Below are 21,985 nucleotides of genomic sequence, written 5' to 3'. Positions count from 1 at the left end.
TACACCTTTTTCTGGCAGGGTAAAGCCCAAGAAGAACCCAGGGAGCATGGTGTTGGCTTCGCCATCAGAAACACCCCTCTACAAATGGTGGAATTAGTCATGGGCGGATCAGAAAGACTCCTTCAGGTCATACTTCAAACTTGCGCCGGTCCTGTCCACCAGATCAGCGCTTATGCTCCAACCGTGTACGCCACACCAGAAATAAAAGACAAGTTCTATGAGGTGCTTAGTGCTGCCATAGCGCAGATACCTGCTTGCGAACAACTGTACATTTTGGATGACTTCAATGCAAGAGTTGGAGCCGATCGCAACTCATGGCCTTTCTGCTTCAGCCACTTTGGTGTGGGAAAAATGAATGAAAATGGACAGCGTCTTCTCAAACTTTGCACGTGCCACAATCTGTGCATCACAACCAAACCAAGCCACAGCACAGAGTGTCATGGAGACACCCACGCTCGAAAAACTGGCATCAACTAAACGTGGTCATCATTAGACGTGATAACCTGAAAAACATCCTTCTGACACACAGCTATCATAGTGCTGACTGCGATACAGATCACTCGCTAGTTTGCTCCAAACTACAGGTGAGACCGAAGAATCTGTACCACTCTAAACCAACTGGAAGGCCCTGCATTGAAGCCAGAAAGACAGCAAACTCAGAGAGAGCCGAAAAGTTCAGAGGGACCCTCGAGGAGAATCTGCGCAGCAGCCCTGGGGTTGCTGATGTGACATCCAGATGGCAGCATCTGAGGGATACAATTTACAACACGGCCTTATTGGTGTTTGGAAGAAGAGCTAGAAACACAAATGACTGGTTCGAAGCTAACTACGATGAGATGATTCCAGCCATCAAAAAGAAGTGCCCTGCACTCCTGGAGCACAAAAGCTCACCGAGCCAGAGTACCCTGCAAGCACTTGGAGCAGCCAGAAAAACAGTACAGCAGACAGCCAGGCACTGTGCCAACAACTACTGGCTCGAGCTATGCAGCAGCATCCAGATGAGTGCTGACTCTGGTAATCTCAGGGGAATGTACGAGGGTATGTAGAAGGCATTAGGACCCACCCAGAACAACATGGCACCTCCTGAAATCCAAATCTGGTGAAGTCATCACTGACAAAGCCAAACAGATGGAGCGCTGGGTCGAGCACTACTCCGAGCTGTACTCACGCGAGAACATTGTGGTTCATACAGCCCTCAATGCCGTTGAGCTCCTACCAGTAATGGATGAACTGGATCAGGAACCAACTGTGCGCGAACTGAAGAAAGCCATCGACAGCATTGCAGTAGGAAGGGCCCCAGGCCAGGATGGGATACCACCAGAGGTAATGAAGTGTGCCATGGACACCCTCCTGGAACCCCTACATGAGCTACTGTGCCTGTGCTGGAGAGAGGGAGAGGTTCCACAGGATATGCGCGATGCTAACATTGTAACCTTGTATAAGAACAAAGGAGACAGAAGCGACTGCAACAATTACTGTGGAATCTCCCTCCTAAGCATCACTGGTAAACTGTTCTCTCACGTCATCCTCGGCAGATTCCAGAAGATTACTGAGAGAGTGTATCCCGAATCATAGTGTGGATTCCGCGCAGAGAGATCTACCACTGACATGGTCTCTCTGAGGCATCTGCAGGAGAAATGCAGGGAGCAGAGGAAGCTACTCTGTATTGCCTTCATCGACCTGACCAAGGCCTTCAACTTGGTCAGCAGGGATGGACTGTTCAAACTGCTCCACAAGATAGGCTGTCCACCACGGTTACTCAGGATGATCCAGTATTTCCACGAAGACATGAAAGGAACCATCCAATATGACGGCACATTATCGGATGTTTTCAGCATCAGGAGCGGCGTCAAACAAGGATGCGTCCTTCCTCCGACATTGTTCAGGATCTTCTTTGCGCTCCTCCTGAAGCACGCCTTTGGATCTTCAACAGAGGGCATCTTTTTGCCCACAAGATCTGATGGGAAACTGTTTAATCTTGCAAGGCTGAAAGCTAAGTCTAAGGTACAGGAAGTCCTCATCAGAGAGATGCTGTTCACAGATGACGCTGCTGCAGTGTGTCACACAGAAGACCAGCTTCAGAAACTGCTGGATCAGTTCTCCAAAGCATGCAAGGACTTCAGGCTTTCCATCAGCCTAAAGAAGACAAACGTACTTGCTCAGGATGTTGCTGACCCTCCATCAATCAGCACTGATAACTATTCCTTAGAGGTCGTCCACGAGTTCGTTTACCTCGGGTCCACCATCACTGACACCCTGTCACTGGAGACTGAGCTAAATAGGAGGATCGGAAAAGCTGCCACAACTCTGTCCAGACTCAGCAAGAGAGTGTGGAATAACAACAAGTGGTACACCCACACCAAAATGCATGTCTACAGAGCCTACATCCTCAGCACCTTCCTTTACAGCAGCGAGTCTTGGACCCTGTACGCCTGCCAGGAAAAAAGCGGAACATCTTCCACTTGTGCTACCTCAGGAGCATTCTTGGGATATCATGGAAGGACAGAGTGCCCAACACCGCCGTCCTTGAGCAAGCTGGAATCCCAACCATGCATGCCCTCCTCAGGCAGTGGTGGCTCCGCTGGCTTGGCCACGTCCACAGGATGAATGATGGAAGGATCCCAAAAGATATCCTGTATGGTGAGCTAGCCTCTGGCAAAAGACCTCCCGGATGCCCCCAATTGCGCTACAAAGATGTTTGCAAGAGGGACCTCAGGGAGGTAGACATCAAGCCAGACAGCTGGGAGGAGCTGGCAGACGATCGCAGCAGATGAAGGCAGGAACTACACAAGGGCCTTCAGAAGGGTGAGATGAGGATCAGACAGATAGCAGAGGAGAAGCGACCCCACAGAAAGCGTAGCAAGGACCTGCCAGACACCCACTACACATACAACAGATGCGGCAAGGACTGTCACTCTGCTGCTGCTACTACTACGATAGTTTGTTAAAGGTCTGGCAAAAGTTCCAGCACACAAAGTGACCAGAAGGAGTTCTGTACTCAAGAAGAAAAGATCTCTTTGGCTCCTTACAAAATTAGTACTTCCCTGGGAAAAGCCTATTGCAGCTTGATAATTGAAACATATTTATGCTAAGATAATTTTTAATAAAAATAAACACTTGAAAGGTTGTATAAATTGGCCATGGCAGTACTCATCAATATAGTGTTCAGAAGGAAGGTCATTACAAGTGCTTTATTTTCACTTAAACTTTGGTTTGAGCAATACTGTGCTGCACAACAGGAATCTGAATTCAAGTCTCCAGCATGATCTCTTTTGTTTTGGGCAAGTAAGACAGTTTGGAAACACTGCAGAAGTAGTACAGCCGGTCCACGAGTTGATAAAGAACCATCCATTGCCGTTTAGTTCAGTGTTTTTCAATCTTTTTATTTTTTATAAAGTACCCCTTTTTCCAAAAAAAATAAGTACCCCCAGACTTCTCTCACATAACCCTAATGGTACACATACCACTGGTTGAGACACATAGTCCTAAGGTAATCTGAGGTCTTGAAACAAAGGGCCATTCAGCCTTTCCTGATTACTGTACCCTTTGCAGGAGTCAGATTTATTTTGCACACCACCAAGTTACACCTCACTTAAATACTGTGTATTTACAAAAACATATAAAAATGTCACCAAAGACTACTACAGAACACTTTCTGACTTTCTACCATCTTATTATCAAAAAATGAATTGGAATAGAAATATTGTACTTACATTTCAGCGTAAGGCATATGCAGCAGTAGAAACAAGTCATTGTGTGAATGAACTTTTAGATCGTTCTGACTTTACTAGTGTTTTTTGTGAAGCCTGTTTTAAAACTAGGCAAATATCTAGGTGTGCTGATGTACACCCTTGAAGACCTGAGTGTACACCCAGAATACAGGTACCCGTGGTTGAGAAACACTGGTCTAGCAAGCCCTCTGGCTAACACAAGGAGTCATTGGCTTGTGAAAAAGCTATATTCAGCATGTTTCTGGTGAAAGGTGATTGCTCTTTCATTAGCCCTTTGAGTTAGAACATAAGAGGAAGAGGGACTGTGAGGATTCCCACTACAGCTTCAAATGAAATACCATGGGACTTGTCTACACGGGCCCTGCAGAGTGGCCTACAGAGGTGTGAATTGCAGAGTGCATCAAAGTATTGTGCTTTCACCTACTGCATGTAAATGCTCCTAGCTTAAACTAAAAGGTACCTAGTTTGTGTTTGCTTTGTCTTCACTACAGGGAAGATTGACCCTGCCATAGTCAACCTTCCAGAGGTCAATTTAGTGCGCCTTGTAGGGATACCCTAAACTGAACTTACAGGGCCCTGCATTGGTGCCGATACACCTACCTCTTGTTAGGAGTATGGGAAACCAACAGGAATGAATGCTTCTATCAATCTCCCTTAGTGGAGCAATTAATGTTCTTTACATAGCTGGATTTACATACCTTAAGTTGACTTTCTGCTGTAGTGTAGACTTGCCCATAGTCCCATTTCAAATAGGATTATGTTAACAAGAAATATGTACCTTTTAGTTCGTACTAGCAGGGCATGTATGGGCAATTGCAGCTCAACATTTTAGTGTGTGCAGCACTGTGGGGGTGTGTAGTCAAACTTGACTTCTGTTTAGAAGTGCCGAATACTTCTTTCTAGCACTTTTTATCAGGAGAGACTTTCAGTCGATGCATCGGTTTCACAACCTACTTTTCACTACTTTCTGTAACAGAGGGAAGAGGAGATTGAGCGCAGAGAGAAAAAGAAACAGGAGGAGGAGAAGGCACGGTTGGAGTGGATGCAGAAACAGAAGGCGATGGGAATTGAGATAGAAGAAGAGCCAGAGGCAGAGCCTGTGAAAGAGGAGCCACTGCCACCCATCTACATCCCACAGGAGCCCAGCCCCATTGTCTGTGGGTTTTATTCATCACCAGGGAAATTCTGGCTCTCCTTGGTAAATTAAGTATTCTTTCATTTTTTGTTTGATAAAGGAATTGTAAAGTGGAGAGACAATAAGATTCATGGACTTGGGGATTAGCTGGCTTAGAGAACTGGTATTTGGAATAAAATCCTTTTTCCTTTAGGACATAAGGTCACTTGTGCCCCATGCTTGATGATATTCAAATGTTCAGTGAAGATCAAGTGTTTCATGGGAGTGCTCAGTGGTCTTTGTGAAATGATTTTATAGTGCCATTCCAGTTCACAACAAATGGCACGCATGTTGGTCATCTCTGGAGAGAGGCCAAGGACTGAAACCATCTAGAGATTAAACTTTTCCCCGTAGTATATGGTGGTCTCTTGAGGTGAGGATTGAGGCACATTGGTGGGACAGAGAGAGTTGGCAATTGCTGGTAACTCAACGATAGTAGTGGACTACTTGGATGGATAAACAATTCCCAGGTATTTTTAGTTTGCATCTTTCATTTGCAGTACATTGATCTTTAAAAAGAAATTTAAGAGAAGAGCAGTTGTTCATGAAACTGCATTTTCCTGGATACTTGAATCAGCATCCCTTTCTCAACTCTTCTTCCTGTCCCTTCTCTTCTGTAGGGTGGCTATGATTCTGGTTACCTCTACCACTGTGCCTTCTCTCCAGTTCAGAATCAAATATCTCCTGAAAGCAGGCAAGATGAGCCCTTTGATGTCATTCCCATGGAGAACACAGATGACAACCCCATCCAAAGGATCTCTTTCTGGTAAGAAAAAAAAAGTTTCTGCTTTATAACAACATTTTGTACTAAGCTGTAAGAACTGGACTCTGGAGATATCACGATGTATTCCACTGGTTTCTTTCCTTGAGTGGATCAGTATCCATGTGCCAGAGTTCAAGAGGAGTTCCGCTTTATTCCCTGGTGCCTAGTGTTAGTTGGTTATTAGAGTTAGGATTTCTTCTTGGTAGGACCTCTGAGTACAGTTGTGTAAGGTACATTATTGTTTCTTTTAAAAACATTGTTTGTGGCGAAAATGCCCACTTTTTTGAGAAGTTGGAGCTCAACTGTGCCTTTAAGACACAGCCATGAATTGGGGCAGTTCTGCCGTGGGATGCTGCTACCTCCTATAGGGGTGCAGCCTAACACCTCTGTGCACTGTTTTTGATCTCTGTGCCAGTGGATAGGGGAATGAAGTCATGGCTTTCCTTCCTTCCTTCCCTCACACCTTCTAGCGAGCATGGAGGAAGCAGTCCCCACACTTTCCTTGTGCCAGGCCTGCAGCTTGAACTGGACATTGCGTGGACTGTAAAAGTGGAGAGAAGAGCTCCTTGTGCTCTCCCCACACTATGGTACAAGGCCTGATGTCACCCTAAGGCAGCCATTTTAGATTACAAAACTGTAATTTACACTCATCTTCTCCTCTCCTCCTATTGGATGGAATGTGGGGAGGTAAAAGTCACCTTCTAACTCTAAACCAGTGTGTGTGGCAGCCTGTAGCCTCCCCTTAGTTGCTCATCCAGCCTGTGTGTTGGATAACGGCCACAACCAAGCTACACTTGTTTTGCGGGTTGTTGGAGCCCAGTGGAGTCATGTTGTCCCAATACCATACCTTGTCCATGCAGAACTGATTTTCTCTGCCATCCTGTGAGTCAGTTCAGAAGCCAGTTCCCTGATGCACAGGAGGAGCATGGGCACCTTTGGGTAGCCATTTATCTTCCCAACAGTCTTTTTGTGCATGGCATAAGTGATATATTGTGAGAGCCTTGCTTCAGCCCTTCATAGTTTGCTGAATTTCACCCATAGTACTAATTTAGCTTTTGTTCACAAGTGTCACTGGCTCTTTGTTGATGCAACATTAGCTGGGGTCTAGAGCTGTACCTGGCATGGTTTCACTTTTGTTCACTTAACAGCACAAGCAAGCTGTTGATGTTCTGTGGGATGAAGGACGGAGCAGTGAGAATTTATCCTCTCCAGGACAAAGGCCTCTCAGCAGACATGATGAATGGATATTGGTCCTTCAACATGCATGACAATGATTATGGCCAAATACAGGGGATCTACTCTAGTTATGATGACCGGTTTTTGGTTACCTGTGGAGCAGATAGCAATATCTTTACCTTCAATATCCTGTCTCCAGAGGACATTCAAAAAGACCTAAAAGTCAAAGTGCCCTCTCCAAGAGTAAGTAGCTGAATAAAAACATTTCTTAACTGTTCTGTATTGTGTTACGGTGAGTAGGTAAAGCATTATAGTTCTTTCTCCGCGACATGTCCATATCTGCAAATACAAAAATAGCCACTAACGCTCAATGACAGTGGTCTTGTTACCTCTTCTGTGCCAAAACAAACAAACAAAAAAAAGAACCCACTCAAATCTTTTTGCACTGTGGATCATTCCTGGAGAAAACTGAGGCTTTCAGATCAATTTGGAAATCTGAGTCCAAGCAAAAGATCTGTGTAAGCATTTATGTGTAGGTGTTCCCAGGGCTTTTTTTATTTAAAAAAAGGAGTCAGTACTCAGCCGGCTCCGTGCCCTCCTCCGCAGCCAATCTCATAGCTGGGGCTTCTGAGGTGCTGGTACTCAGTATCAGCAAATACCAGCACAAAAAAAAGCACTGGGTATACCTCTCCCTTGCTGTCAAGTCTGAGAGAGGCCATGCCCTTTTGCCTTACAAGTTCCTGAAACAACAGGTTGAGTAAATGGGGCAACTGCTAGTCTCCAGTTCCAACCCTGAGGCAGGATAGAGTCACAAATAGTTAGAGACCCAGACCCTCAGCCAGGGAGGAACGTTGAACAAAGGGTCTAAGGTGCCAGCAGAAGTTTAGCATCCAGCTTACAACCTTGGAGACTGACAAGGGCTTAGACATACAGCACAACGTCTTGGGGCTCAGGCAGGCATGAGCACAGTTGTCCAAGCTCTGGCAGCTATGCACAGGTGCAGACATCTTGGCCTAGGGAAGGGGACTACTACTGTCTAGGGAGAGACTGTCTAGGAACGACTACAGCAAAACGGGATTTAGGGGTTATAGTGGACCACAAGCTAAATATGAGTCAACAGTGTGATGCTGTTGCAAAAAAATCAAACATGATTCTGGGATGCATTAACAGGTGTGTTGTGAACAAGACACAAGAAGTCATTCTCCCGCTCTACTCTGCACTGGTTAGGCCTCAGCTGGAGTATTGTGTCCAGTTCTGGGCACCGCAGTTCAAAAAAGATGTGGAGAAACTAGAGAGGGTCCAGAAAAGAGCAACAAGAATGATTAAAGGTCTAGAGAATGTGACCTATGAAAAAAGGTTGAAAGAATTGGGCTGGTTTAGTTTGGAAAAGAGAAGATTGAGGGGAGACATGGTAGTGGTTTTCAGGTATCTAAAAGGGAGTCATAAGGAGGAAGGAGAGAAATTGTTCTTCTTGTCCTCTGAGGATAGAACAAGAGGCAACAGGCTTAAGCTCCAGCAGGGGCGGTTTAGGTTGGACATTAGGAAAAAGTTCCTAACTGTCAGGGCGGTCAAACAGTGGAATAAATTGCCAAGGGAGGTTGTGGAATCTCCATCGCTGGAGATATTTAAGAACAGGTTAGATAGATGTCTATCAGGGATGGTTTAGATAGTACTTGGTCCTGCCGTTGGGGCAGGGGGCTGGACTCGATGGCCTCTTGAGGTTCCTTCCAGTCCAGTTCTATGATTCTACTACTCCAGGGGTGAGATGGCAGGGGTAGAGGGACACAGGCCCACCCAACCCCATTGCATCCCAGCCTAGAGCCCTACCAGTGGCAGAGATGTCTGCCACTGAGTTAGCTGTGAATCCCACTGCAATACGCTGACTACAGCTCAAACACCCCTGCACCCAGACCATAGTCAGCCAACTGCACCTAGATTACAGTCCCTGATCTCCTTCCTACCTGCCCTTCTGGGTGTACCTGAACTTCAGTGTCATCCTCTGTATCCTTGAGATATATTGTCAATGGCAGCCTCAGTGGCTCCTCAGCATCTGGCGTGTCAGGTAATCCTGGTCTCTGGGAGGTGGCCTCTGGTCAGTAGAAGTCTTCCACAGGTTCTGATTCCAGTAGTAGACTGGAACATCTGCCTCCCTTGGTGGCTTCTGCTCAGCTAAGCTTCAGGGCTTTCCTCTTACAATTCCTGTTCCTGCCCCAGCCTTCTGCTCTTGGTGCAGTGGCATAGGGAGCATCTGGCTCTCCCTTCCTGTCAGTCTCTGAGGCACACCCCACCCCTTTGAAACAGTCTGCTAATGTAATGAGTCTTAATGTGTGTAAGGCTTCGCCTTCCCCAATCTGTGCTCTTGTTCTTCTTCATTCTAAAAGGGAAAAATCTCTTTATTCTGTTGATACGCATGCTCTGACATTCTTTAGCTAATCATCACCTCGCATATTCGCAGACTGAGAACACCAAAGGCCTGTCAAATTTTCTGTCTTCTGTGCTTCTCTTTTGTTAAAGTATAGTTCTGTTGTGAAAGATCGAAAAGTAGCATCATTAGGCACTGTTTATTTTTTATCAGTGGTTTCGGTAGTTCCTTAATGTATGAGAAGGATTTTTTTAAATTTATAATACCTGCAAACATCCCATGGATACTGGGAATCAAGCTCTAGGTGCTTTCATTCTCATATATCAGCTCTAGCAATAAGGATTCTGCAAGTCAAATTAGGCCTGTAAGGTTATGTCCACAAGGCAGCCTAAACTCGAAATAAGCTACGTAATTTGTGCTACACAAATTGCATAGCTTACTTTGAGTGTACACTCATCCCTCGTTAAATGAGTACTTTACTTAGGAGTATTCGATGAAGTGAGGGACACATATGCTTCCCTTTATTCACTAGATGAGTGAACTCCCCCTGCTAATACGAGCCTTACCCCCCTCCCTGCAGCTCCAACCTGCCGCAGTCTGAACCCTCTGCCAGCCCTGCTCACTCAAACTGCCGCAGTGTGACTTGCCCCCCCGCTGGCCCTGCAGACCGAACCCGCTGCAGCCTGACCCCACTCCTCTGCCAGCCCCACAGACCCAAACCACCACAGTCTGAACCCCACTGCTGGCTCCGTAGCCCCAACCCACCTCAGCCTGAAACCCCACTGGCCCTGCAGACCCAACCCGCTGCAGCCTGACCTCCCACCCGCCAGCCCATGCACCCAACCTGCTGCAGTGTGACCCCCCGCCACCAGCCCCACAGACCCAAGCCACTGCAGCCTTAACGCCTCCCATCCACTCCACGGACCCAACTTGCCATCAGGTTTTAACCTTCCCTCCTGCTCATGTCCTCCAACTGCCCCCAACCTTTAACCCTCCTCAATCCGCCTCTAAACTCAAGGTTCACTTACCTTTCAAAAGCAGCGCCACATGCTGCCACTCTTTTGCCGAGTTAATCAGAGACTTTTACATGTATTTTAATGGTAATTTAGTGTTCCTCTTACAAGTTTTCACCTACGAACAGAAAGTTGGGAACCAATTGTGCTCATATAGCAAGGGATGAATGTAGTTCAAAATACTGCATTATTTTGATGGATCCCTTACTCCTCCTGCAACGAGAAGTACAGGGGTGCCAAAATAGCATCCCGTTACTTGGAAAACTATTTTGAAATGACAGCTGTTTGTCAAAGACTCGGAGTAGCTATTTTGAGATCTTTCCGGTATCCCGAAATAACTCTTCTGTGTAGACATAGTCTAAAACTGCTGTGCCGTCCTATTACTCTTGCTGAATTTTCACCGATGAAACTGATAGGAATTTAGCAAATAATTCTGCTGATGATACGTAAGAAGGATACACTTTATCTAACTCTCTGAATTGTATTGGTTTGGAAGGACTAACAGGAATAAAACTCCCTCAAAGGAAAAATGTAATCAGCAAAGTAAACAGGTCTGACTCCAAAAGAAATAGAGGACTATTGAGTAAAAAAGTGCTGTCTTGGTAGAATCATTTAGCTGAGTAGACTGCACTGTAAATTATATTTTAAAAAGTCTGATGATCTTTATACCATCATTTCCATGGCTCAGGTTGATAGCATTGCTTTATGTTCATCTAAAAAGGCAATTTCTTTTCAAAGTGACTCTTCAGGGGGTGTTTTAGTCTAGTTTCAGTCATATAAAAGAGCTTTCAAATTCTGTCACTACCTTTAGATGTAAATGGGATTCATATTGGGCTACGCTCAAGCCCACCGAAGTTAGTTGAGTGACATCTGATGTTCCCGCTAATTTTTTTCCATCCTTGTGCAGAATAAATTTTGGTAGGTGCATTGAGGCCCGTGCAGATGTACACCACCATTAGAAACATGTGCTGCTGGCTGAGGGCAGCTGTTCTGGTAGTCAGCTGGGAAACACTTTAATCTCCCCTGTGTTGCTGTCCAAATGCTCAGTTTACAGGGAACACTGGTTACACCATGGATCAATTTGGCCTCCCTGCGTTTCCTGGTAAAAATAGTGTATTGGCTTCTTTTTTTTTTTTTTTTTTTTTTGCCTGAGGAACCACTAGAATCGGATATTCACTGACCCTATGGTGTTAGTCATTGTTATGAAGGTTTCACCTGGCTTTACAAACATTATTTGACTTAGGAGGAGGAGTAAGGGATTCTTTCTTAACTACGGGACAGCTTAATGAGCTGATGAGTGTCATTACTTATTTACAATACAGTTATATTTTTCCTTCATAGGGAGGTCTTGAAAAGGAGAAAACCGCAGAGGATATTGAGGATCCTTATGCGTACAGGTAAGGCGTACTTGATGAAAGTGAGAAACATTGCATTTGCTAGTAGTTCTGCCTCCATTTCATGTGGCCCAGCTACATTCATCATCATCATCATCATCATCATCAATAACCATGGGCTCAGCACCCGTTGGTGTCTGATGCCTCTCTCGCTATTTCTTTTCATCTTTTGCTATCCGGTGCAGAGTGGCTTAGTTTCTGTAGACCGGCTCCGCACCAATCTACTACACAGCATATGTGTTAGGTGTAATTTTCTTTCAGTAGGCAACTTATTGACCCAAGCCCGATCACTCGATTGGTACCGCGGACCTTGTTTATCTGGGCGATGTCCGAGCCAGCATCTTTTACCATTTGGTTGTACTGGCATTGCTTTCTCAAAAAAAGACAGCAGCTCACTCCAAATCTGGGTCATTGTCTGCAGAGACACAGAGCCTTTGATTCATGTGCTGACTGTATGCAGACATCCATCACATCCACCTGTTTTTCTGAAGTAGTTGTGGCATGGTGTTCCTACATTATTTAACATATTTACTGTGATAGTATGTAGAGGCCATCTAAGCCAGATGTCTATTGTGCTAGGCCAGGGGTTGGCAACCAAAATAGCAAGAGCCTTTTTTTTCAAATCTGGTAAAAACTCAATTCAAGAGCCGCTCTGCATGTGAATATGAGATAGTCCTTAATAAATAATGACAAACCATTCGTTTTATAACCCCTCTTTTAAGACCAGCGCACACACAGTGATTTGTAATGCAATACATGTTTACTGCAGGATGTTCACAACCTTTTTACATATTCTCTTTCCTCACACTTTACGTGTGTGTGTTTGTATTACTATCTTGCTTACTTTCGCTCCTGTACCCACTTTAATTGTGCCAATTTTACTGCATGTTTAATTTCAGTTTTCTTTTCTAAAATGCATGTTGCCCTTCACAGCAGAAATGCAACCAGCTTTCTTTTCTCTTTCAAAACCAAGACTTTATTAGCAACACGATAAAAACACAGCTACAGTATCCTATTCCATAATGTATTGCACATATTAAAGGAGGAATTATCCGTTTCAAAATCACATATTTGCTATTTACATACGAGTTGTTCATTGTTGGACTTTTACACGGTCACCATTTCTTGAAAATAACCAGGAGGGTTTGCTTTGTAATTATAGTTGCAGGAGCCACAAAGAAATCCTTAAAGAGCTGTATGTGGCTTCAGAGCCTCAGGCTGCAGACCACTGTGCTAAGCACTGTAGAAACACAGTATTTAGTAAACCCTTCCACCCAAAATGTCAGAGTCCGATAGTTCATTCTACTTTTCTCCAGCCCCTTTGATTCCAGGGGAGCTGCATGAGTGTCAGTAAGGGCAGGATTTGACCCATGTTTGTTCCTGCCTAGAAGGTTACACTATGTGTCTCCTCACTCTTCACATCCACCAGTCAGATAATACTGCTTCCTCTTTTATGTACTTCCAGTATTGAGAATGCCAAACGGAAAAAGGAATATGACCAGATAATGAAGGCAGCAGAAGACAAAAAAAACAAAAAGAGGCAAGAGCTGATCACCCTTAGGCATAAGTTTCATCACCTGCTTCAGAGGAACATGGAGCTGCCAAAGCACATGCAGCTGCACAGAGAGGTACATCTGATTGTTGGAATACCATTTATCCTCGGATTAGGCTGCCACTTTAAAATGATTGGTGTGTCAGGGTGTGTCCACACAGCAAAGTTATTTCGGAATAACAGCTGCTATTCCAAAATAGCTTTGCGAGCATCTACACGGCACAAACGTTATTATGAAATAATTTCAAAATAGCAGATGACTTATTTCGAATTTGGTAAACATCATTACATAAAGAATAGTGCCTGTTTTGAAATAGCTGTTTCAGAATGGTGGTTGTGCAGACAGGGAATAGGAGCTATTTTGTAAAAAGCCATAGTGCTTCCAAGGGCTTTAATCTGAAATAGGCTGTCTTGTGTGTGGATGCTCTATTTCAAAATAGCTGAGCACTATTTCAATATACATTTTGTGTATAGATGTGCTATTTTGAAATAAGCTGTTCTAGAAAAAATGCCTTCTGGAAGAGCTCATTTCAAAGTAATGTTGCTGTGTGGACATAGCCTTAGAGTCAAAATGTGACCAAACCTTTTCCCCCTCTTCCCACTCCAGCTCCTTAAATGAGTTGCTTCCCCATGGCACAGGCATTTCTGAGTGTGCTGCAGAAGTTAGGGTCTTGGAGTTTCTACAATATCTATAGACTAAGCAACAATGCTGCTGACTTCCGGTTACTCTTTAAAGAATACAGAGAAGGGAATGCAAATATAATAGAGAACCACCCTGAAGTGAGTGAAAGTGGTAAAGCTAGCAAGGAGCTAAAGTAGCAATTTGCCTTGGTTCTCTCTTGCACACTGTGTTTTAATCTTGCTCTGGAAAAGCACAGGGGTTCCTTGATTTTCAGTTTGTTGGATTGAAAGAAGGGGTGAGCATGTGTGTATTTTAATATATCAGAAGCTCCAATCCAGGCCTAGTGCTGGGTGTTATTACAGAATTGTTATGGAAAAATGTGGCTCTCTCTAATCTGGAGAACAGTTTCTGGAGTGAGCAGTTGCGTCAATACACATCAGCTCCTTTGGCTTAAAACAAACCACTGTGACTGTCATAGCCTAGCACACAGCATGCTAAATTTCCCATCTGTCTGAAGGAATTTGAGCTGGACCACAGAATCTGTGAGGAGATGGATAGGCAGACAGCACAGAGAATCCAGCTAGTGCAGAAGGAGTTGGCCTGGGATCAGGAGAAGCATCGCATTGGACTGCAGAAATTGCAGAAAAGGTGAGGGCTAGCTTTCTTTTGTCTTCCTGTACTATGTGATTTTTCATTAACTGGGTTACATCTGCCTTGAGAAACAAGAAAAGAACATTTCTTCATAGAACTAAAGTGTATCTGTGTCCTGTTATTGATTATATTCTCATTGGCCATGTCTACACTACAGGGTGCTTTCGAAAGGCAAGCTTCCAGAAGGCACCTTATGAAAGACCAGGCTTCCAAACAGCATGGACATACCCAAAAGCGGATCATTCCACCGATCCATTCTTTCAAAACGGAGTGGCACTCTTTTGAAAGGGAGCATCCACACAGCCCTTTCAAAAGAACAAGCCAGGAAACACCACAGATGGGGTATCATGTCAGACAAAACCTTCCAGGTTCCGCAGCCAGCAGCTCCCTTAAAGGGTCCCTCCCAAACAGCCCCAGACTGCACACACTGAGGGCCAGTGGCATACATAGCAATGCAGACCCCATGCTCAGAGATACTGCCGGATCCAGCAGGCACCTATGGATGCCATCCAGCTCCCTGACGGGGACGCCAGCAGCACTGTGGTCAGGCTGCTGGCCACAATAATTGCCACAGCCCTCCTTTTCTTCTGGAGGCCAACTCCCCCAGCCCCATTCCTGTAGGCCCTCACCCCAGGGCACCACCCGTGCCCCATCCCTTGTGCCATCCAGCGCATGTGGCACCACCCCACCAGTGCTGAGTGGTGGGACCAGGTGATCATGCAGGAGTGGGATGACGAGCAGTGACTTCAGAACCTCTGCACGAGGAAGGAGACCTTCCTAGGGTTGTGCCCGTCCTTCACTATCAGGACATGCGGATGAGGTCTGCACTCTGCCCAGAGAAACATGTGGCCATTGCCATCCGGAAGCTGGCCACCCTGGACAGCCACTGCTCAGTTGACCACCAGTTCGGGGTGGGGAAGGCCACTGTTGAGGCTGTCCTGCTTGAGGAATGTGTGGCTGGGGTCACACACCCACACCAGGGGAGGGAAGGGGGCCCCCGGGAAAGGGTGCCCATCAGAGATGAGAGAGGGGTGTGGCGACAGAACAGGGTTGGGTCCCAGGGAGGGAACACGGGCACCCCAACACGCACTCACAGTGCACACACCCTCCATCCCAGGCATGTCGTCCGAGTGATCAATGCCGTCCTCCTGCAGAGGGTCATGCACCTCGTAGACCTTGATGCCGCCATGGAGGGCTTCACCAGCCTGGGTTTCTCCAACCACTTTGGGGCCCTGGATGTGATCCATATCCCCATCTGGGCCCAGACCACAGTGTGGGCCGTCAGGTTAATAGAAAGGGGTACCACTCTGTGGTCCTACAGGGCCTTGTAGATGCCCAGGGCCGCTTCCTGGACATCTGTGTGGGGTGGTCTGAGTGGGACCACAAAGCCCAGATGTTCTGGAACTCCTGGCTGGGCTGCAGGAAGAGACCTGTGTGCTCCCGCATGACCTCCCCATTGGGCACATCCACATACCCATGTGCACAGTGGCCAATGCTGCTTACTGCCTCCATCTGTGGCTCATGCATCCCTACACAGGACAGACTGATCCCACCCAGGAGTGCTTCAATGAGCACTTGAATCAAGCCTGGGGCAGAGTGGCGTGGGCCTTCAGCTGGCTGTAGGGGTGCTTCTGCTGCCCACTCTCAAGGCTGGAGGTCAGCCTCAGGAATGTGGCCATGTGCTGTGCTCTCCACAATATTGTGAAGAGCAAGCAGGAGCACTACACCCCAGGGTGGGCTGCCGAGGCAGTGCCTGGGTATGAGCAGCTCCCCCATGCCCTGTGCCACCAGGATATGGATGAGGGAGGCCCTCAGGATGGTCTTCAGTGATGGGCCCCGGTGACTCTCCCTCCAGCACCCTCCTCCACGGCCCCCCACATATGCCCCCCCACACCACCCCCCACATTCCCCCTCTACCTATCACATGGGACACAGAGGAGGGGGTTCAGATAAACTTGCTGAAACTTAAAATGAACCGTCTTGAAACAATAATACGAACAGGAAGGGCTATATACAGGGGTGAATGGGGAGAGCGATATACAGAGCGTGGGAGTGGGGGTGGGGGCAGCAGAACCTGGAGGGGGTGGGCCTTAGTCTCCATGGGGGTGGGAGGGCTGTGACCCATGGCAACTGCGGGGGGCCCTACTGCCCCAGGTCCAGGGGTCCTGGTGGAGCTAGGACAGGGCCAGGACCTCAGGGTGGTGGGGATGTGCCAGGGGGTGCAGCAACTGCGGCCTGAGTGCTGGGGGATGAGGGAGGTCGGCACAGCACAGCCTGCCCTGGCCAGGAGAAGGTGCACCAGCTCCAGCAGGGCAGTTGGTGGGACATCACGTGGGAGGAGGGCGGCAAGGTCGGGGTGGCACGTACTCTGGCGGGGGGGCAGTGGGAGATGTGGTGCAGGAGGTGCAGGGTGGACTGCAGAGAAGGTGGCAGGGGTGGCGGCAAGGTAGGCTGCAGGGGAGGTAACAGGGGCCTTAAGTGGCAGGGGTGAGTGCTGGGTGACAGCCCGGGTGAGGGCCTGTAAGGCCCCGGCGACTTCACCCCAGTCCACATGCTGCCACCCCATGTCCACCTCTTCAAGGTTGAGCCACTGCTGGAGCACAGCTGTCTGCTCCTGAATCACAGCCATCTGCAAGGTGGGCTCCTCCTCGTGGCGGTGATGGCAGCGTGGCCTCTGCGCATGGGCCCACACTTGCGGTGGGCAGCCCAACGGTCCGGCCCCCTTGGCGCTCTTTCGGGAGGGGTGTCCTGGCCCTGGACGGGGCTCACCTGGCCCTCGGTCAGCGGTGCTGTGGAGACGGCGGGGGGGGTGACCTGTCAGCCCCTTGCTCTGGCTCTAGGGGCAGTGACCCCACCTTCTGTGACCAGCCCCCTCCACCAGCAGCCGGTGAGCTCTGGAGGATCCTGGGCACCTGGGGGGGTCCCCACCTGTGTGGGCCATGTACTAGAAGGCACCCATCCCCCTCTCGGGTCCCCTCACTGGATTTGCAGGTTCTGGTACTGTCATAGCACTGATACCAGCTATTTTATGTGTGCAGATGCTATGGTTATATAATATGTTTAATAAATATAACACGTTGTTTAAGCCTTTTGGGGAAGCAACAGAGGATAGAAGGAAAATATTTCATAAACTGCTACTGCGAAACTCGAACAATAGAAGATATTATCTCCATTTTGTTTTCTTAGGTTTCGAGATACGTTGGAATTTGACACAACGGTTGTTCATGCTATAGGAAGTAATCATCAAATCTCCACCTATAGGCTCCTGGCCCTCTCCGAGAGGTACTATAAAGCCAGAAAACAAAGTCAAATAGGGAAGAGAAGAATAAGCAAACTCACAAAAGAAGCAGACCAAAGACGAGAAAGCCAAAAAGAGCCAAGTAAGACATATGCGAATGCTTAAATGCTGCCATTCTATTTTCTGTGATGTGCTTTCCATCCTTCACCTCACTTTGCTTAGTTTCCTGAGGTTGCGGGGAAGAGACTGCAGTATGTCGCATCCTCATAAAGCAAAGAAACTTGGTGATAGAAGGTGGTCATGGAGTATCTTCATGTTCTGTTTCAGCCACCACTTTGCACTCCCAGTCAACAGTTCCCTGTGCCATTTAGAACCAGATGTTTTCCACATTCTAGTCAATGTTGGCAAATCCCGTCAACCCAAATGGGGGACATAAGGTTGTACAGCATTATGGTTTTTTCCAGTTGATAATGTGACATGAATGAAGGAATATTGACTTCAGCTGGAGCTGGCCCAGTATGGTTTACAGTTGCCTTGACTTGTTTAATGTCACATAACAATACCTAATACTTACACATCCACTCCCTTCTTTTTAGGTCAGACTGCTGGAGTTACTGAAGAGGAGAAGGAAGCTGACAAGCTGAAGAAGAGGTCCCAGTTACAAGGTGCTATAGGACGTTTTGGTGGAAACAGACTTGAACAAATTAGAAAAATTATTGAGAAAGCTGACAGGGCCAAAGCTAAGATTATTCAAAGGAGAAAGGAATGGGATGAACTGTAAGTCATGACGCACAAACTGCATCTTTCCATTGGTGCTACATCTGTGTCTCGTCTGTGGCCAATAATCGTAGTTAGCTCTTAAATATCACTGCTGTATTCTTGCATAATTCCCTATAATTCTAAGGTAGCAAGTTAAAACTAATTATCTCCAAATTGTCAGTTATGGACAGCAGGTGCCCTTGACTCTTACGGAAATCTTAGACTCTTGTGCTGGCAGCCCTGGCTCCTCTTTTAAAGTAATGCCAAATGACGTAGTCAGTGACCACGTAGGTTGCTCAGCCAGATAGGGGGACGAGGGAGGAAGAAAAGTACTATTGGAGGTGGCCAATTCCATCTTGACTTGGCTCCAAAACTTCTAGTGTCGGCCCTCAGTTAAACCCTTTGCAGTAATAGTGTGGGTGAGCCATTTGCACTAACATCCTGAACATTTATATTAGCATTAGAGTTGCCAACCCTCCAGGTTTCACTGGGAGGCTCCTGGAATCAGACTCAATCCCTGGAAGACTCCTGAAGCCAGAGCAGGAGCTCGGCCCCTAAAAGTCTAGCAGCGCAGAAGGGCTAAGGCAGGCTGCCTGTCTGCTGTGGGCCTGTGCTGCTCCCAGAGGTGGCTGGCACAGCCCCACTACAACCTATATGGAGGGTATGTGTAGAGCTTCTCTTTATACTGCTCTCACCCTAAGCAACAACTCCACAGTTCCCCTTCTCTCAGAATTAAAGCCATCAGGAGCTGCAGGAGCAGAGCATGCAGGCACAGGCAGCATGTGGAGTTGTCTGCCCTCCTTCCTTAGGTAATGCAGGTAGGGACGTGCCAGCAACTTCAGAGAGTAGCGTGGGGCCAGGGTAGGCAGAGAGTCTTCCTTAGCCCCACTGTGCTGCCAACGAGGACGGGGAGCTACCCAGGGTAAGTGCCACCTAACTGGAGTATGCACCCCAACAACCTCCTCTACCCAATACTCCACCCTAAATCTCTTCCCAGAGCCATCCCCCTGTACCCCAGTACCTTTCTCTACATGAACACCTTGCTTCTCTCAAACTACTTTCAGAGGCTGCAGCCCCTCAGCCTAGAGCCCCTCACACACTCTCATTCCCTTGGCCCCAGCCTAGAGCTCACATCTCCTCCTACATGTTGTCCTCCTGCATCCTGGTGGAAGTGAGTGAGGGTGTGGGAGAGCATGCAACTGAGGGAGGGGGTGTGGATGAGTCGGGAAGGGTTAGGACAGAGGCAAGGCATCAGGGAAGTGTGGGGCAGGTGGGGTGAGGCAAGGGTGTTTGAGTTTGAGAGATTAGACAGTTGGCAGCCCTAATTAACGTGTGTACATACATGTCACACTGTCCCTTCCCTTTCCTGTTGGCTCCACTCTTAAAATGAAAAATGACAGGAAAGTCTCCCAGAATGAAATGGAAAACAGGAATCTATTCACACTTAACCTATAGCTTACTCACGTGAATGGTGCCAACAGTGGAGGCAGAAAAATAGTGTTGTGACCTGTAAATTCTTGAAATCAATGAGAATCTGATTGGATAAGAACTGAATAATTAGGCTCTTAAGTCTATGCAGCAATCAAGCAGAACTTTGCCAGCCATCTCTCTGGGAAAGCCAGCAGCATGTGCTGAACACATCGGTTTAATAAGTCACATAACTCCTATACCATCTCCTTCCCCACCCTTTCGTTCAGGCTTAACATGACTTGAGATATTGAACTGGATGGGAAGGTGCTACATACGCTTGGTGCTAGCTCCTCTTCAAGGGCATTTTGTTAGGTGCAGTCAGCTTATAGCATGCTAGCTGCTGCTCGTTGCTGTCTATGGGTCCTCTCTCACCCCAGGGCCTTGCTAAAGGGTCTTAGCTGAATCTGTCCTAAATGGCAGAGCTATGTGATATATTTGTTTCAGTTTTTTTTTAAATCACATTTTTTCAATGCATGTTTGCTTTTCTCTACTACACAGAAGGAGATATTCTTTCTAAAGTTTGGATCACTTTCTGACAGTCCCATGGCACACACAAACTCTTTCAAACAATTGACATTTTCTCGCTAGTTTTGTTTATGCTTCCACTGACTCCTGACCCTCCTACCAATCCTTCTTGCGCAAAGCAAGAGACACCAACAGGACACTTAAGCATGAAGGTGGGAGATTTAGGCAGCCTTAGAATTTCTGCTTGGTTTTGATACTTGGCAGATACAAGAGCAAACCCAGTGACAACTATGAGAACCCCAAGGATGTTCAGGACATCAGAGAGGCTCAGGAAAACATGGGAGATTTCAAACTGAAGACAGCCTCAAATTACAAAATCCCAGAGCACATGCGTATGAATGCAGAGAAGAAGATGATGCAGCTTAGGTCGCTAGAGGCAGTGGTATGTAAATGGATATATTGACAGTGGGGCTAATCGCTGTTTACAAAATGTTCTCTAGAAAATAAGTCATTGTGAAATGTTTTGAAAGTGACGTGGTGGGGGGTGCTATGAAGGACAGACCATGTAGGGTTAAGGTTACCATATAAAAAAGAGGCCATCCCTGAGAGGGAGTGGATTTGTATCAATATCTATCAACTCACATTGTATTAATGTGTTATAGGACATATAGGCTACGTCTACACGAGCCCCAAACTTCGAAATGGCCACGTAACTGGCCATTTCGAAGTTTACTAATGAAGCGCTGAAATGCATATTTAGCGCTTCATTAGCATGCGGGCGGCCGCGGCGCTTCGAAATTGACACGCCTCGCCGTCGCGCGTCTCGTCCAGACGGGGCTCCTTTTCGAAAGGACCCCGGCTACTTCGAAGTCCCCTTATTCCCATGAGCTGATGAGAATAAGGGGACTTCAAAGTAGCCGGGGTCCTTTAGAAAAGGAGCCCCGTCTGGACGAGACGCGCGGCGTCAAGCCGCGTCAATTTCGAAGTGCCGCGGCCGCCCACATGCTAATGAAGCGCTGAATATGCATTTCAGCACTTCATTAGTAAACTTCGAAATGGCCATTTGTGTGGCCATTTCAAAGTTTGGGGCTCACGTAGACACGGCCATAGTATGTTAATAAAATGTGAGTTGATAGAGACTGATACTGATACAGATCCACTCCTCAGGGGTGTCCTCTTTTTTGAAAAGTCACACATGGTAACCTCAATGTAAGGTCTGTTTTAACTGCACATTGGTGCTTGTTTGTCAGGGTTTTATGTTTTACCAACCTCAAGACTGCATCAATCCATACCCATTACAGTCACCTTCAGATGGCCTTTATTGACCAAGCAAATATATTAAGAAGGGGAATTTTATTTTCTGAGCCCTTTACTAGAAACATCCATCTTTTTCATGCTTCCAAAAACACTATCATGCAGAGGTTAATAAACTTGCCCCAGAAACTCAGTGACCTAGCCCTTTCAACCTGCTATTTTGCATAATTATAAAAACAAAGAGGCTGGGTCAACACAGCAGCTACATGGAAATGAGCAGTCTCACAATTGCAAATGGCTGCTCATTAGCGTAATCACATGGCTAATTAGCCATAGCCATGCCAGATCTCCCTGCTGGCCG

At 46.9% G+C, this 21,985-nt stretch overlaps 1 protein-coding gene across 1 annotated transcript in view; it reads left to right on the top strand.

Annotated features, from left to right (window-relative positions):
• The window catches only part of CFAP44 (cilia and flagella associated protein 44), a 117,657-nt gene that overhangs the window by 63,453 nt on the left and 32,219 nt on the right, over positions 1-21,985 (top strand). The window contains exons 19-27 of the mRNA XM_074983552.1: positions 4,708-4,929; positions 5,526-5,671; positions 6,817-7,087; positions 11,561-11,616; positions 13,079-13,241; positions 14,305-14,435; positions 17,625-17,818; positions 18,273-18,453; positions 20,635-20,812. Of these exons, the coding sequence (XP_074839653.1) occupies positions 4,708-4,929; positions 5,526-5,671; positions 6,817-7,087; positions 11,561-11,616; positions 13,079-13,241; positions 14,305-14,435; positions 17,625-17,818; positions 18,273-18,453; positions 20,635-20,812 (1,542 nt within the window). The remainder of the gene's footprint in view (positions 1-4,707; positions 4,930-5,525; positions 5,672-6,816; positions 7,088-11,560; positions 11,617-13,078; positions 13,242-14,304; positions 14,436-17,624; positions 17,819-18,272; positions 18,454-20,634; positions 20,813-21,985) is intronic.

This window comes from Carettochelys insculpta, chromosome 1 (genome assembly GCF_033958435.1).
Source record: "Carettochelys insculpta isolate YL-2023 chromosome 1, ASM3395843v1, whole genome shotgun sequence".
NCBI lineage: Eukaryota > Metazoa > Chordata > Testudines > Carettochelyidae > Carettochelys > Carettochelys insculpta.
Note: the sequence above shows the minus strand (reverse complement) of the source record. Positions and strands in the feature narration are given on the sequence as shown.